Source organism: Dromiciops gliroides, chromosome 3, assembly GCF_019393635.1.
Source record: "Dromiciops gliroides isolate mDroGli1 chromosome 3, mDroGli1.pri, whole genome shotgun sequence".
In the NCBI taxonomy this organism is placed as follows: domain Eukaryota; kingdom Metazoa; phylum Chordata; class Mammalia; order Microbiotheria; family Microbiotheriidae; genus Dromiciops; species Dromiciops gliroides.
In genome coordinates this window covers 157,542,578-157,556,660 of record NC_057863.1, presented here as the reverse complement: position 1 = coordinate 157,556,660, position 14,083 = coordinate 157,542,578, and the positions used below count along the sequence as shown (strand labels likewise).

At 38.1% G+C, this 14,083-nt stretch overlaps 1 protein-coding gene across 1 annotated transcript; it reads left to right on the top strand.

Annotated features, from left to right (window-relative positions):
* Positions 1-1,272: 1,272 nt before the first annotated feature.
* On the top strand, positions 1,273-1,783 carry LOC122751641 (jupiter microtubule associated homolog 1-like). Its single transcript, XM_043998766.1, has one exon. The coding sequence runs from the start codon at positions 1,273-1,275 to the stop codon at positions 1,729-1,731; it is 459 nt and encodes a 152-aa protein (XP_043854701.1). The 3' UTR covers positions 1,732-1,783.
* The last annotated feature ends 12,300 nt before the right edge of the window (positions 1,784-14,083 follow it).

The following is a 14,083-nucleotide window of genomic DNA, read 5'->3' as shown; positions in this document are numbered from 1 at the left end:
ACTGCACAGCCACACGGTGGCCTGTGGCTCTTCAAGGCGCTGATCCATGGTTGTCCAAGACTGATGGAGGCCTACAGCCCATGATCTATGTGCCCCTTTTACATCTAGTCAAACCTATATTTGGACAACAATCCTCTCTAAAACATCTCCAGTAAGTAGTCACTCTTCCTTAAATTAATCCATTTGTGTGGAACCCAATACCTCCTGAGGCAGTCGGTGGATAAGTCTAATAATTAGAAAAACATGGAAAGACTTGCACAAAATAATAAAGAGTAAAATGAGCAGAACCTACAGAACAGTGTATACAAAACCATCAATGTTGTTTTAAGAATGACTTTGAGTGACTAAGTCATTTTGACTACTATAAATACCCAACTTAACTATAAAGGACATATGAAGAAAGATATTATCTGCATCCAGAAAAAGAACTGATAAATAGAAGTATGTATAGAATAATTTTATATACATGTACCTATTTATATCTAATGGTAGCCAGATATCTCTAGGGTAGGAGAGGGGGAAGGGGAGGAAAAAAAGAAATTTATGTGATAATTTTATTATATATTTAAAAGAAATAGCAAGTTGTACATAATAGATTTACAGTTTAATGTGCAATTATCTTTTTATTATACTATGTTATGAAAATTCTTATTTTATTCCATAAATTAAAATTTAAAAAATTTTTAAAATACAAGAAATTATTTCCTTATAGCAAACAGAAACCCACCTCTACCACTTCCATTCATTGTTCTTAGTAGTGGTCTAGGGCCAAGAAAGACAAATGCAATTCCTTTTACATATCTTTCCTTCTGTTTAACATACCGGTGCTCCTAAAAGTCACTTTTATGCTTGCTTTAAGGCATGTTTAAAACTTGCACTAGGGGCAGCTAAGTTGCACAGTGGATAGAGCACTGGCCCTGGAGTCAGGAGGACCTGAGTTCAAATACGGCCACAGACATTTAACACTAGTAAGTTAGTAAGCTGTGTGACCCTGGGCAAGTCACTTAACCCCAATTGCCTCACTAAAAACAAACAAACAAAAAAACAACAAAAAAAACCCATGCACTAAGAGGGTGTGTGTGTGTGTGTGTGTGTGTGTGTGTGTGTGTGTGTGTGTGTGTGTGTCTGTGAGTGGATGGATGGAATATATTTCAACGACCTGATTGAAGACATGACAAAGTCATGGTTCAGTCAGACCTTGTCTGAGAGCGGTGCTGCTCTCTGTCTTCACCTGTCCAACCTTCCCAGCCCTAGTCTGACTCCGGCTTCGCCATGACCACCACCACTACCTTCAAGGGTGTCGATCCCAATGGCAGGAATAGCTCTGGGGTGTTGCATCCTCCAGGTGGTGGGTCAAATTTTACTCTGGGCTTTGATGAGCCTACAGAACAACCAGTGAGAAAGAACAAAATGGCATCTAATATTTTTGGAACACCTGAAGAAAATCGACCTCTTTGGGCCAAGTCAGTAGGGGCTCAGTCTAGTAGGGATTATCCTGAACCATCTGGACTCCAAAGAAGAAACTCTTCTGAAGCAGGTTCTGGAGATTTTTTAGGTCCAAAGGGAGAAGGTGATGTGCATGAAAATGTGGAGGCAGACTTACAAGTTGACCTGGGACAGGATGAAGAGAAATCTGTGCCTGTTGCACCTGTTCCCAGCCCAGTTGCATCAGCACCAGCACCATCCAGAAGAAATCCACCTGGTGGCAAGTCCAGCTTAGTCCTTGGTTAAATATGACTTTTTTTTCCCCTCCCCTTCATGCTTGTGAACTGCACAACTTGAGCCTGACTGTACATCTCTCTAAAATTTATTTCATTAAAAAAGCGCTTTATGTTAAAACAAAAATGCACTAAGACTCTTGGCCTGTGCACGTATGTTGGTATTTATAAGCTTTCTCTCATTGCTGTTTGGAAATATTAAGGATCTATTTCTGGCCTCAATCAACAACCCAGTAGGATCTGCACAAAACAAGATTATTTCACTGGACAGTGGGAGCAGGTTAAAAATGCAGCACAAGCACAAAGAGTGGATTGTGGGGAGGATACCCAGTCAAGATGAAGGAAAAGGTATTTCATCATTTTGGTGCCTATGGTTTTCCTGCACATGTGATTAGATGTACAAAACTGTTTGAATCTGAAGCTTTTCTTTGTAAATCCTGGCAGCACAGTAGTTGTCTGGCTGCAATCATTTTCTCTCTCTTTCTTTTCACAACAATAAAAGCAAATAATAAATCACTTTTTAAAAAATCGAATGGGCATCAATTCTGTTTCTCCCTTTGCATCTAGGATTTTTTTTTATTCTGACCTTGAACAAATACATCCCTTTGCTTTCCTTTTCTGTCTTTAAGCTTCAAAATGATTCATTTTACCAAGTGTCAGGGACAAAAATTTATGTCATGTCTTCAATCAGGGCGTTGAAATATATTCCATCCATACAGCCAGGGTAGCTAGTAGTGCTCAGCTTAGAGTCAGGAAGACTTGAATTCAAATGTAACCTCACACACTTACTAGCTATGTGACTTTGGGCAAATCACTTAAGCCTCTTTGCCTCAGTTTCCTCTTCTGTAAAAATGAGCTAGAGAAGGAAATGGCAAACCACTCTCGTATCTTTGCCAAGAAAACCCCAAATGGGGTCACAAAAAGTCTGAAATGACTGAACAGCAACATCCATACAGACGCTAATCTGAGCTTTTTTTTTTTTTCATTTTTTCCTATACCCTTTAACAGCAGAACACCTATCACATCTTTTAGGTACTAAAAATTGAAGTCCTGTTGGCAAGAAAGACTAATATTTGTACTTTAGAAGCAAATTGCCTTCTTGCTTAGGAACTGTTATTGAACTTTTATACTACTTGCTTTTAAAAAATAAAGTATAGTTGCAAACTACCTCTACGTGTAACTGGAAAATAATAAAATACTTTTATGGAAAAAAGTATATAATAAATTCCATGCATTATTGCTCTCAGGAGGCATGCCACTGCAGTGATCAATTAAGACTTTTGAAGTTGCTTTTCTTTACAGTGTTGTTGTCCATGTATAAACTGTCCTGGTTCTGCTCATTTCACTCTGTTTGTTTGTTTTCCTTTCTTCTTCTTTTTTTTTTTTTTTGTGTGTGGTTTTGTTTTGTTTTGTTTTGGTGAGGCAAATGGGGTTAAGTGACTTGCCCAGGGTCACACAGCTAGTAAGTGTCAAGGGTCTGAGGCCAGATTTGAACTCAGCTCCTCCTGAATCCAGGGCTGGTGCTCTATCCACTGCGCCACCTAGCTGCCCCTCTTCTTTTTTTAGTAAGGCAATTGGGGTTAAGTGACTTGCCCAAGGTCACACAGCTAGTAAGTATTAAGTGTCTAAGGACGGATTTGAACTCAGGTACTCCTGATTCTAGGGCCGTTGCTCTATCCACTGTGTCATCTAGCTGCCCCTGCTCATTTCACTCTGCATCAATTCATAATCCCCAGGATTCTCTAAAATGGTCTCATGATTTATTTAATTATTATTATCTTATAACTTTTGAAAAATTGCGATTAGCAAGTGTTTAACTTCTTTTCTTTCTACCCTTCCACTTATTAGGAAAAAAAGGAAAACAAAACTCTTGTAACAGATATTCACAATCAAACAAAACAAATTCCCACGTTTACCATGTCAAAAAATGACATTGTGTGGGTAGTATGAATCAGTATTTGGTTCCCTGACATTGTGGTTGGTTATTGCATTGTTCAAAGTTAAGTCTTTCAAAGTTGTTTGTCTTTACAATGTTGTTATCATATATAAATTATTTTCCTGGTTCTGTTTACTTCATAGTGCATCTGTTTATAATTCTCATAATTCTCTGAAATTCTCATTTCTAGCAGCACTATAATATTCAATTACATTCATATACCACAATATACTTAGCTATTGCCTAATTGATAGGTCAGGAAGACCTGAGTTCAAATTTAACCTCAAGGGGTAGCTAGGTGGCGCAGCAGATAAAGCACTGGCCCTAGATTCAGGAGGACCCAAGTTCAAATCCAGCCTCAGACGCTTGACACTTACTAGCTGTGTGACCTTGGGCAAGTCACTTAATCTCTATTTGTCTTAATCCACCTGAGAAAGAAATGGCAAACTATTCCAAGTGTCTTTGCCTAAAGACCTTTTATTTCGTTTTAAATTCTTGCTTTGTTTCTTCTAGGTATTCATGTAGTTCTTGTGAAAAATCCATTTTTTTCTTTTGTTTCTTCTTAGATTTGTTAGTTATTTTTTCCTTCTAAACTAGGGTTTGTTTTTGTTGTTGTTGTTCTGTAAATCCACAGTAACATTTTTATACCATTTTATCTGCTTTGTTTTACTCATGTCTCCATATTTATTTCCTGAATTGGGACTTTTTCTTAGAATTTAGGCTCTACTTCTTGATGTATTTTCAGGCAGGCCTGGAGCCTCTGTGTCCCCTAGGTTATGGTGCTGATTTCCACTGGCCAGGATTAGGCCCCATGTATCTTTGAGATTCAGAGTACTGGTTATTCAGGGCCTTCTATAGCATATAGGACCTCAGAGCACTTGGGTACCTGGGACATCTTGGCCTGCATGAACATTGTTTTGAATAGTCAGTTATTATCTGTTCCATCTTGGGCAGTTCAATTTATTTCTCCAACCTTCAGTGTCTTGTTATGCAAAAATTTGAAGGTTGGATCCTTATTCTATGATCCTATTTCCTAGCAGGACTGCAGAATAATCTCTTTCCTTCCATAGTGATCACCTTTGGAGCATATTAGTCCATTCCTTAATCATCTACTTATCTATGTACACTCAGGGCACTGATAACAAAGATCAAAATTAATACAAAACAAGAAGGACTAAAATAATGAACAGAAGAAAAATATATGACCAACATAAGAAATTAGGAATTCATAAAAACTTAGGAAGACTTATATAGAATGAAGTAAGCAGGTTCCGGAAAATAATTTACCCAATGATAACTATTTAAGTGGCAAAAACAATAAAATAAAAATGAATGTTGTGCAACTACAGTGACCAATCTTGTTCTATAAGAGATAAGAAAATGGGCCCTCTGCCTTTTACTGACTAGGTGGGGGTGGACAACAAGTGTAGAATGTTGTTGTTTTGTCAATTTAGATATATCTGACCCTTCTTGACTCCATTTTATTCATTTTTCTGGGAAAGAGGGGACTGGGTGGGGAATCAGTTCTCAGTAAATCTTGTAGTTCTCACTAGAAAATGAGAGATAGGGGCAGCTAGGTGGCACAGTGGATAGAGCACCGGCCCTGGATTCAGGAGGACCTGAGTTCAAATCCAACCTCAGACCCTTGACACTTACTAGCTGTGTGATCCTGGGCAAGTCACTTAACCCCAATTGCTTCACCAAAAAAAAAAAGAAAATGAGAGATATATGGAAGATCGGGCATTGATCTTAGATTATAAACATTTACCAAAGAAGTTAAGGTGATATAAATCATTTGGCATAAGGAGAATAAAAGTGCTTAATAATCACCTCAGCCAGCAAACACTTGATCTCTTTGCCTAACAGAGAGATGAGGTAGTCAAGACCAACACTACTTTGAAATATAAATTTGTTTTTCAGATTTTGTGGAGAAAGAAGGAAGATTTTGAACAGTACTGTTTCCTATGATAGTGAGAAGCACAGTGTAGAGAAACAAGTTTTAATGAAAGTTTGGCAAAAGACACAACTAAGCAAAATCACACTGGAAGTGTGTAATAATAAGGAAGCTGGAAAGAAGACAAGAAAAAAATGAAAATGGAAAAAATATGCAAAAATAAGTATAATAAACTCTTTTCATCATTAAGGATAGTTGGAACCATCATGTCTAAACTCTAATGTAATACTACTGTATGTGCTGCATGAGAAATTGAAGTGTCTCTGAAGAAAATAGAATCGGAGTATATAAAATTTACATGGAGGAAGTTCATGTTGGAGATGACATAATTTGGAGGGTGTTCTGGTGTTGAGTATCAAGGTATATAAAAGAAAATACCAAAGGTTTGGAGAAAATGGCAGATCTTATTACAAAAAAAAAGAACAAAAGCAAATGAGAGAATATTAGTGACTTCCAATTCATGTGCATGTTTTCCCATCTTTAAAAAAATTTATGAGAATAATCTGTTCATACATTGTGAGGATTCTCAAAGGAGGTATAATATGAGAATAGGTGGGTTTTAGAAATCATGGTCTATAGCATATCACATCTTTACAACCATAAATTGAGTCAAAAGAATTGAGAATACACTATCTCACTTCTATTTGTCAACTATCAGAAAGCGCTTGATTCTGTAGAGCACAATGATACCTTAAGGCTCTGCTCCAGCAAGGTATTTCCCATGCATATGTCAAAATCTTGAAAAAGCAAAGAACAGAGATCACTTTCTTTCACTTTGCTATTCATTTCAATTAAAATATAAAACAGGAAGACAGGTGTTCACCAAAGGTGACTGCCACCATCATAGAGGATGTCCAGCATAGAGTCCAAGACATTGAAGATTCTCAGTAGTGAGATCCTCTAGATACTTCTTGCAGAGCACATTTTACCAATTGCATTAGTGCCTAAACATTGAAAAACCTCCTGGGAAAGATTGTAATCATTCAAAGGGTAGGGCTTACCTGTCTATACAGGAAAAATGAAGTAGATGAAGAATGCCGAATGTTAATACTAGGATATTCAGATGGATGAACACCCTATGGATTTCACCATTAGGGCTTGGAGTTGAACAGGAAGAGGATGGGCTGGATTTCCTTTGAGAAACAACTTATTTCTTACTCAAGCTTCTCCCTCAAACCAAGATTTATCTTTTTTTTTTTTGGGTGGGGCAGTGAGGGTTAAGTGACTTGCCCAGGGTCACACAGCTAGTAAGTGTCAAGTGTCTGAGGCCAGATTTGAACTCAGGTACTCCTGAATCCAGGGCCGGTGCTTTATCCACTGAGCCATCAAGCTGCCCCCACAAAGATTTATCTTTTTTTTTTAAGTGAGGCAATTGGGGTTAAGTGACTTGCCCAGGGTCACACAGCTAGTAAGTATTAAGTGTCTGAGGCCAGACCTGAACTCAGGTACTCCTGACTCCAGGGCCGGTACTCTATCCCCTGGCTGCGCCACCTAGCTGCCCCCACAAAGATTTATCTTTAACAACAATTTGTCTTCAGGTGATGTTATACGCCAGTAAGTCATGAAACACTGCTGTCTATGAAAAAGTGATATTCAAGATCACCCAATGAACAATGGAAAGATGTATGAAGGAAAGAATAGGCTACAACACATTGCAAATAAGGAACTACATGGAAGAAGCAGCGTTAATAGATGTCATCAGAGAAATATATGACTAGAAAATAGGATACATTGGTCAAATAGTAACAATGAGGGATAACTGATGATAACATGTGTCCCACTGGCACTCATAGAACATCAAGATAACTTAAGAGCTTCTATCCGACTGTAATGATTGGAATGATGTCACCTGCTAGAGACTTACTGTAGAAAAGCTCCACCATGAGGAGAAGGCCTCTGAGGGCAAGCCATGCAGTCAAGGTCCTTGGTGTCAGGAAGTGATGTTTGCTCGTGGGTACTATCTATTAAGGCTACCAGTCAATCAACTTGAGGAGCCTCCCACTTCTGGGAGGAGGACGCGAAGTAGGAAGCAGATGCTGGTGGAGGGGTTCTGTCTTTTTTGGTTCCTGACCTCGCCATGGTGGGTCGGATGATGGGGTCTCTTAGAAATAGTTAGATTTTTACCTTTCTCTCTGATCCTAATGCTCTTTAATAAATACTTAAATACTCTTGCTAAAGCTTATAATTTATTGGCAACCACTCATTAGATTTTAGAGAGTATAGCTAGAATTTTAGCCCCTTACACAACACAGCACATTGGGAGCACCCCTTATGGTAAATTCATGGGAGATCATGGACAAGAACATCACAAGATGGGCATGCATAGATGGACTATCATATTCATTGTTGGAGCAAGCAAACTCAATGAGATTACATTGAAGTACAATGAATAATATCTTAGTATATTTACACACCCATGAGAAATTCTGCTTTGGTTTGCAGACCCTACATTTGGAGGGAAATATAAGGAAAGAGGGAGATTTTAAGGTTGTTTCATTCCCTTGGGATCCTTGCTCTAGTGCCTCTCTGATACTTTTTTTTTGGGGGGGGGGGGCAGGGCAATGAAGGTTAAGTGACTTGCCCAAGGTCACACAGCTAGTACGTGTCAAGTATCTGAACCAGATTTGAACTCAGGTCCTCTGAATCCAGGGCCAGTACTTTATCCACTGCGTCACCTAGCTGCCCCACTCTGCTACCTTTTTTTTTTTTTTTTTAGTGAGGCAATTGGGGTTAAGTGACTTGCCCAGGGTCACACAGCTAGTAAGTGTTAAGTGTCTAAGGCCGGATTTGAACTCAGGTACTCCTGAATTCAGGGCCGGTGCTTTATCCACTGGACCACCTAGCTGCCCCTCTGCTACCTTTTGAATCATATTTAAAGCCTTTTACAGCTGTCCCTGACCTACCTTTCTGGCTTCATTATATAGTACTCCCTGGCACACATGCTATGGTCTACTCATATTGGTCTTTTTACTATTCCTCATACACTGCATCTCTGTGTTTTTGCACTGGCTGCCCCCCCCCCGCCCCCCCCACCTCTCAAGTCTTTGTCACAAAAAACACATGTCTAATCATGTGTGTATATATATATGTAATATGGATATACACATATGTGTGTACGTATATAGACATTCTATGTCTGTGTATACAGACTATATATAGATCTATATCTATACACATGCATATATCCACATGCACATAAATGCATACACACACATATATATATATTCATGTCTCACTTTTGTATTTGTGAATGTTTGGGTTTTTTTGGTGAGGCAATTGGGGTTAAGTGACTTGCCCATGGTCACACAAGCCAGTAAGTATTAAGTGACTGAGACCATATTTGAACTCAGGTCCTCCTGACTCCAGGGTCTGTGCTCTATCCACTGTGCCACCTAGCTGCCCCTCACTTTTGTATTTGTATCCTCAATGTCTGCTTGTTGATAGAGAGATTGGATAGTTCTGTTGAATGCTTTTCAATATATCCAGAACGAGAAAAACAGAACCAAAACCTTTCTCATTCTCCCTTGCACTGAAAAAGATTCAATTTATGAGGTTCAAGTTGGGATTAGAGGGCAGCTAGGTGGTGTGTATTTAAAAATTCTAAATATGGGTTCTAATCTGTCCCCCCAATTTTGGAGGGAAATTGGCTAAAATCACTGATAAATGAGTTTAGGCTTTTTAAGAGTTTGTTAAAAGATAAGACAATAAAGAGAGAGAAAGATTAAGAACAGATTTCTTATAGCATGGAAATCCTAGCCTTCCTAAACCTCCCACTTGAAGTCCTGCCACCAAACCGATGTCTCGAACCAAAAGAGATCAAATACTGATGTCTCGAACCAAAAGAGATCAATCAACCCTCAGCCAGGGTCCACTTCTTACTTCATGTTCAGAAATGGGAGGTTCTTCAAGCTGATTGGCTAGCGTCATTCAAATCCATTGGTTCACTGGACTTGAAGGTGGTCTAGAGTTAAGTTCAAAGTTTTTAGTTTCTGAAAACAATAACTTTTTTTTCCTTCTTTTTTCTTTTCCGGGCAATGAGGGTTAATTGACTTGCCCAGGGTCACACAGCTAGTTAAGTGTCAAGTGTCTGGGGTCGAATTTGAACTCAGGTCCTCCTGACTCCAGAGGTGGTGCTTTAACCACTGTGCCACCTAGCTGCCCCTACAACAATACCTTTTTTTTTTTTTTTTTGGTGAGGCAATTGGGGTTAAGTGACTTGCCCAGGGTCACACAGCTAGTAAGTGTCAAGAGTGTGAGGCTGGATTTGAACTCAGGTCCTCCTGAATTCAGGGCCGGTGCTCTATCCACTGTGCCACCTAGCTGCCCCCACAGCAATACCTTCTTAAGGGCTAGCCAGTTGTGCTTGCAATCTAGTTAACTGAAGTAGGCTAATCAGCAGTCAATCACTCTCACTTAATTCAATCAGTTTAGATTAATCTCTAAGTGGGCCTTTGAGTATCTGCTAAATCCCCTTATCTATCACATTCCATTATCTTGACACAGTGCCGCAGTGGATAAAGCACCTGCCCTGAAGTCAGGAGGACCTGAGTTCAAATCCAGCCTCAGATGCTTGATACTTACTAGCTGTGTGACCCTGGGCAATTCACTTAACCCCAATTGCCTCACCCCTCCCCCCCCCAAAAAAAAAGGTGGGATCAGAACACTCCATGATATGAATTGCCACAACCAGTAATTATGTCCTGTCCCCTCTGTGGGAACAGTCAGAAAAAAGCAGAGGGTTCCCCCAAGGAGATACCTGATGGTAGATAACAACTCTTAACAAAATCCAGTTACATTTTTCATCTGAATGACTTGTAGTGCAAGTTTTCCCTTTTTACCTGTAAGCACTGTCACTCTATCCTACCCTAGAGTTTGCTATACTCTTCAAAGTGCCCCAAGTGCTAGAATGGAATTTGAACCAATGTCCTGGCCCCAGGGTGACAGTGCTTCCATCAGTCTCTAAATAGGGCTTTCTCAAGACTTTTAGAATGAAACTCAAGAGCTGGCATCCCATCTGTAATTGCCTGGTACAATGCTGGAAAAAAATACCTTATCTTGTACTTTAAAATGCTTATCTTGTCATTTGTCACCAATTCATTGACAGGTATTGGGTGTAATAGAAAGAGGAGACAAAAAGGAATAAAGTGAGTCAGTTCCAAAGTTGAGACTAAAGTCCTCAAATCTCTGTGAATCTTATTTACAGGCTATCTTAGGGCCACAACAGGACATGACTCCTAGATTATAAATTCCTTTAGGGTAGGGTGTCAGGGTCTTATACCTCTGACCTAAGAAGAAGGAATTACTCAGATATTGTCTAAGGTAAACCTTGTTCATGGTTTCATGATAAGAAGTCAGCACTTGGGTGTACAACTTGTGCCAAAGACCTTGGGGAACTAGTGGCATGGCATGGCTAGTCACCCAAGACTTCTCCCGGGACACATCAATGTGTCAGAGATATATAGGAAAAGGTGATGATTTAAGTATTAATTTCATATTCCACTATTTTGCTGAACTTTAAAATTAATTAATTTAACTGTAGTTGGCTCTCTAGGATTCTCTAAGTAAATAATATCATCTGCAAAAAGTCATAAATCTGTTTCCTTTTTGCCTGCATTTCTTTTCCTTGCCATTGCTATAACTAGTATTTCTAGAACAGTTAAATAGTAGTGGTGAAAAAGGACATTCTTGTTTATCCTCTAATTTTACTGGAAAGTTCTTTTTTGTTTGTTTGTTTGTTTTTAGTGAGGCAATTGGGGTTAAGTGACTTGCCCAGGGTCACACAGCTAGTAAGCATTAAGTGTCTGAGGCCGGATTTGAACTCAGGTACTCCTGACTCCAGGGCCGGTCCTCTATCCACTGCGCCACCTAGCCGCCCCTACTGGAAAGTTTATTCCTATAATATATAATGTTGATTCTTGGTTTACATAGATACTGCTTGCCATATTAAAGAAAAGTCTATTTGTTTCTATTTTTTCTAATGTTTTTATCAGGGAAGGATATTGGATATTTTCAAAAAGCCTTTTCTGTATCTATTAATACAATATGATGTTTTGTTGTTCTTGTTATTAACATGGTCTATTTTGTCCATAGTTACCTTTTTAAAAAATTTGTGGAATAAAATAAACATTTCCATAATACAGTATAATAAAAAAACAGATGATTGCACATGAAACTGCAAATCTATTACGTAAAGCTTGCTATTCCTTTTAAATATATAATCAAGTTATCATGTACATTTCTTTTTTCCCTCTCTTCCCCTCCCCCACCCTAGAGATGGCTACTATAAGACAGAAATAGGTAAATGCATGTAAAATTATTCTATACATACTTCTGTTTATCAATTCTTTCTCTGGATGCAGATAACATCTTTCTTCGGATGTCCTTTATAGTTAACTTGATATTTATAATAGCAAAAATGAGTTATTTGCTCAACGTTGTTCTTAAAATAATATTACTGTTACTGTATACAATGTTCTGTTGGTTCTGTTCATTTTGCTCTTCATTATTTCATGCAAGTCTTTTCATGTATTTCTAGGATAGTTATCTTAATATTAAACCAGCCCTACATTCCTAACATAAAGCCAATCTGGTCATAGCGTATGAAATTTTTGATACATTGGCCTCTTTGTTAATATTTTATTTAAAATGTGTCAATATTTATTAGGGATATTGGTCTATAGGTTTGTTTGTTTTTTCTGTATCGACTTTTTCTGGCTCAGGATTTAAGGCTATATTTGTGCCACAGGATGAATTTGGTTGCATCATTTCTTTTCCTGTTTTTACAAACACTTTCTGTTATATTGAAATTAAGTGTTCTTCGACAATTTGCTTCACTTGTAAATCCATTTGATCCTGTGATTCTTTGGAAGCTCACTTTTTTTTAATGTCTTTTTTTCCCCCTAAAATGGTCCTATTAAAATTCTCTATTTTTTGTTCTGTTAATCTGGAGATTTTATATTTTCATATATAATTGTTTCATTTAAGTTTTTGTTTTTATCAGCATATAGTTGGTAAAATAATTTCTAAAATAATTTTCTTTATTCTTTTGTTGTGAATTTTTTCTTTTGCTAACAGCAACTTAGTTATATTCTACAAAAAAAATTAAAATTACCTAATGGTTTATCTATTTTATTGTTTAAAAAATAACTCCTAGCTTTATTTGTTAATTTGATGTTTGTTTCTTTTTCTATCAGTTTAGTTAATTTCTTTTAAAATTCTTTGTATTTCTATTTTGGGTGTTTAATATTTTTATTTATTTATTTATTGGTGAGGCAATTGGGGTTAAGTGACTTGCCCAGGGTCACACAGCTAGTAAGTGTTAAGTGCCTGAGGTCGGATTTGAACTCAGGTCCTCCTGACTCCAGGGCCAGTGCTCTATCCACTGCACCACCTAGCTGCCCCTGTTTAAATTTTTTTTTAATTGTGCATTTTCTAGTTCATTTTAGTTGCATTCCCAATTTATAGATATATTCTTACTCTCTTTTTTTTTCTTAAAATTTTAGTGAGGCAATTGGGGTTAATTGACTTGCTCAGGGTCACACAGCTAGTAAGTGTTAAGTGTTTGAAGCTGGATTTGAACTCAGGTCCTCCTGAATCCAGGGCCGGTGCTTTATCCACTGTGCCACCTAGCTGCCCCTTACTCTCTTTTGTTGATGAAAATGTTTATAGATATAAATTTCTCCCTAAGGACTGAATCCCCCAAATTTTGGTATATTCTCATTATTATCTTCTCTTTAATGAAATTGTCTATCGTTTTTATGATTTGTTCTTTGCTTTTGTTTTTGCAGAAGAAAATATTACAGTATTCTTATTATTTGGTGCTACATTATAAATTATTTTAAAAATAATTTTCTGTAAGGCTGGGAAGAGTATTCTCAGAGGGACTTCAGAACCTTATCTCAGACTGGCAGTCAAGACTACTAACCCTTCAAGGAAGGGAGCCAATTGTCCTTTGCTACCTCTTACCTGGAAGTGAACTTGGTGGACATGCCTCCAAGGGAGAAGATGACTAACGAGAGCCAGGTAGAACACTCTGTTCCACTCACCCTCCCACCTCAGTTTAGAGGGAAATGTTTTATATTACCACATTTCATCTAAGTATACTGTCCCCCCCAGTCAGTCAGTCAGTTAGCATTTATTAAACACCTATTATGTACTAGACTGACTCTAAGCTAAATGCTAGGGATACAAAGGAAGTCAAATAAAATTTAAAAACCCAACCATAAAACAGTATCTGTTCTCAAGGAGCTCACAATCTGTGAGGAAAAATAACATGCAAATAATTATGTACAAATAAGATATAACCAGGATAAATTGGGTGTAGTCTAATAAAGAAGACACCAAGATTGAAGAAGACAGTGAAAGACCTCTTGTGGAGGGTGGGACTTGAAGGAAGCCAGGGAAGTTAGGAGGCTGTGATGAAGAGGGAGAGAACTCCAAGCATGTGCCATCTAGCTGCTAGACTGAAACTTAAGG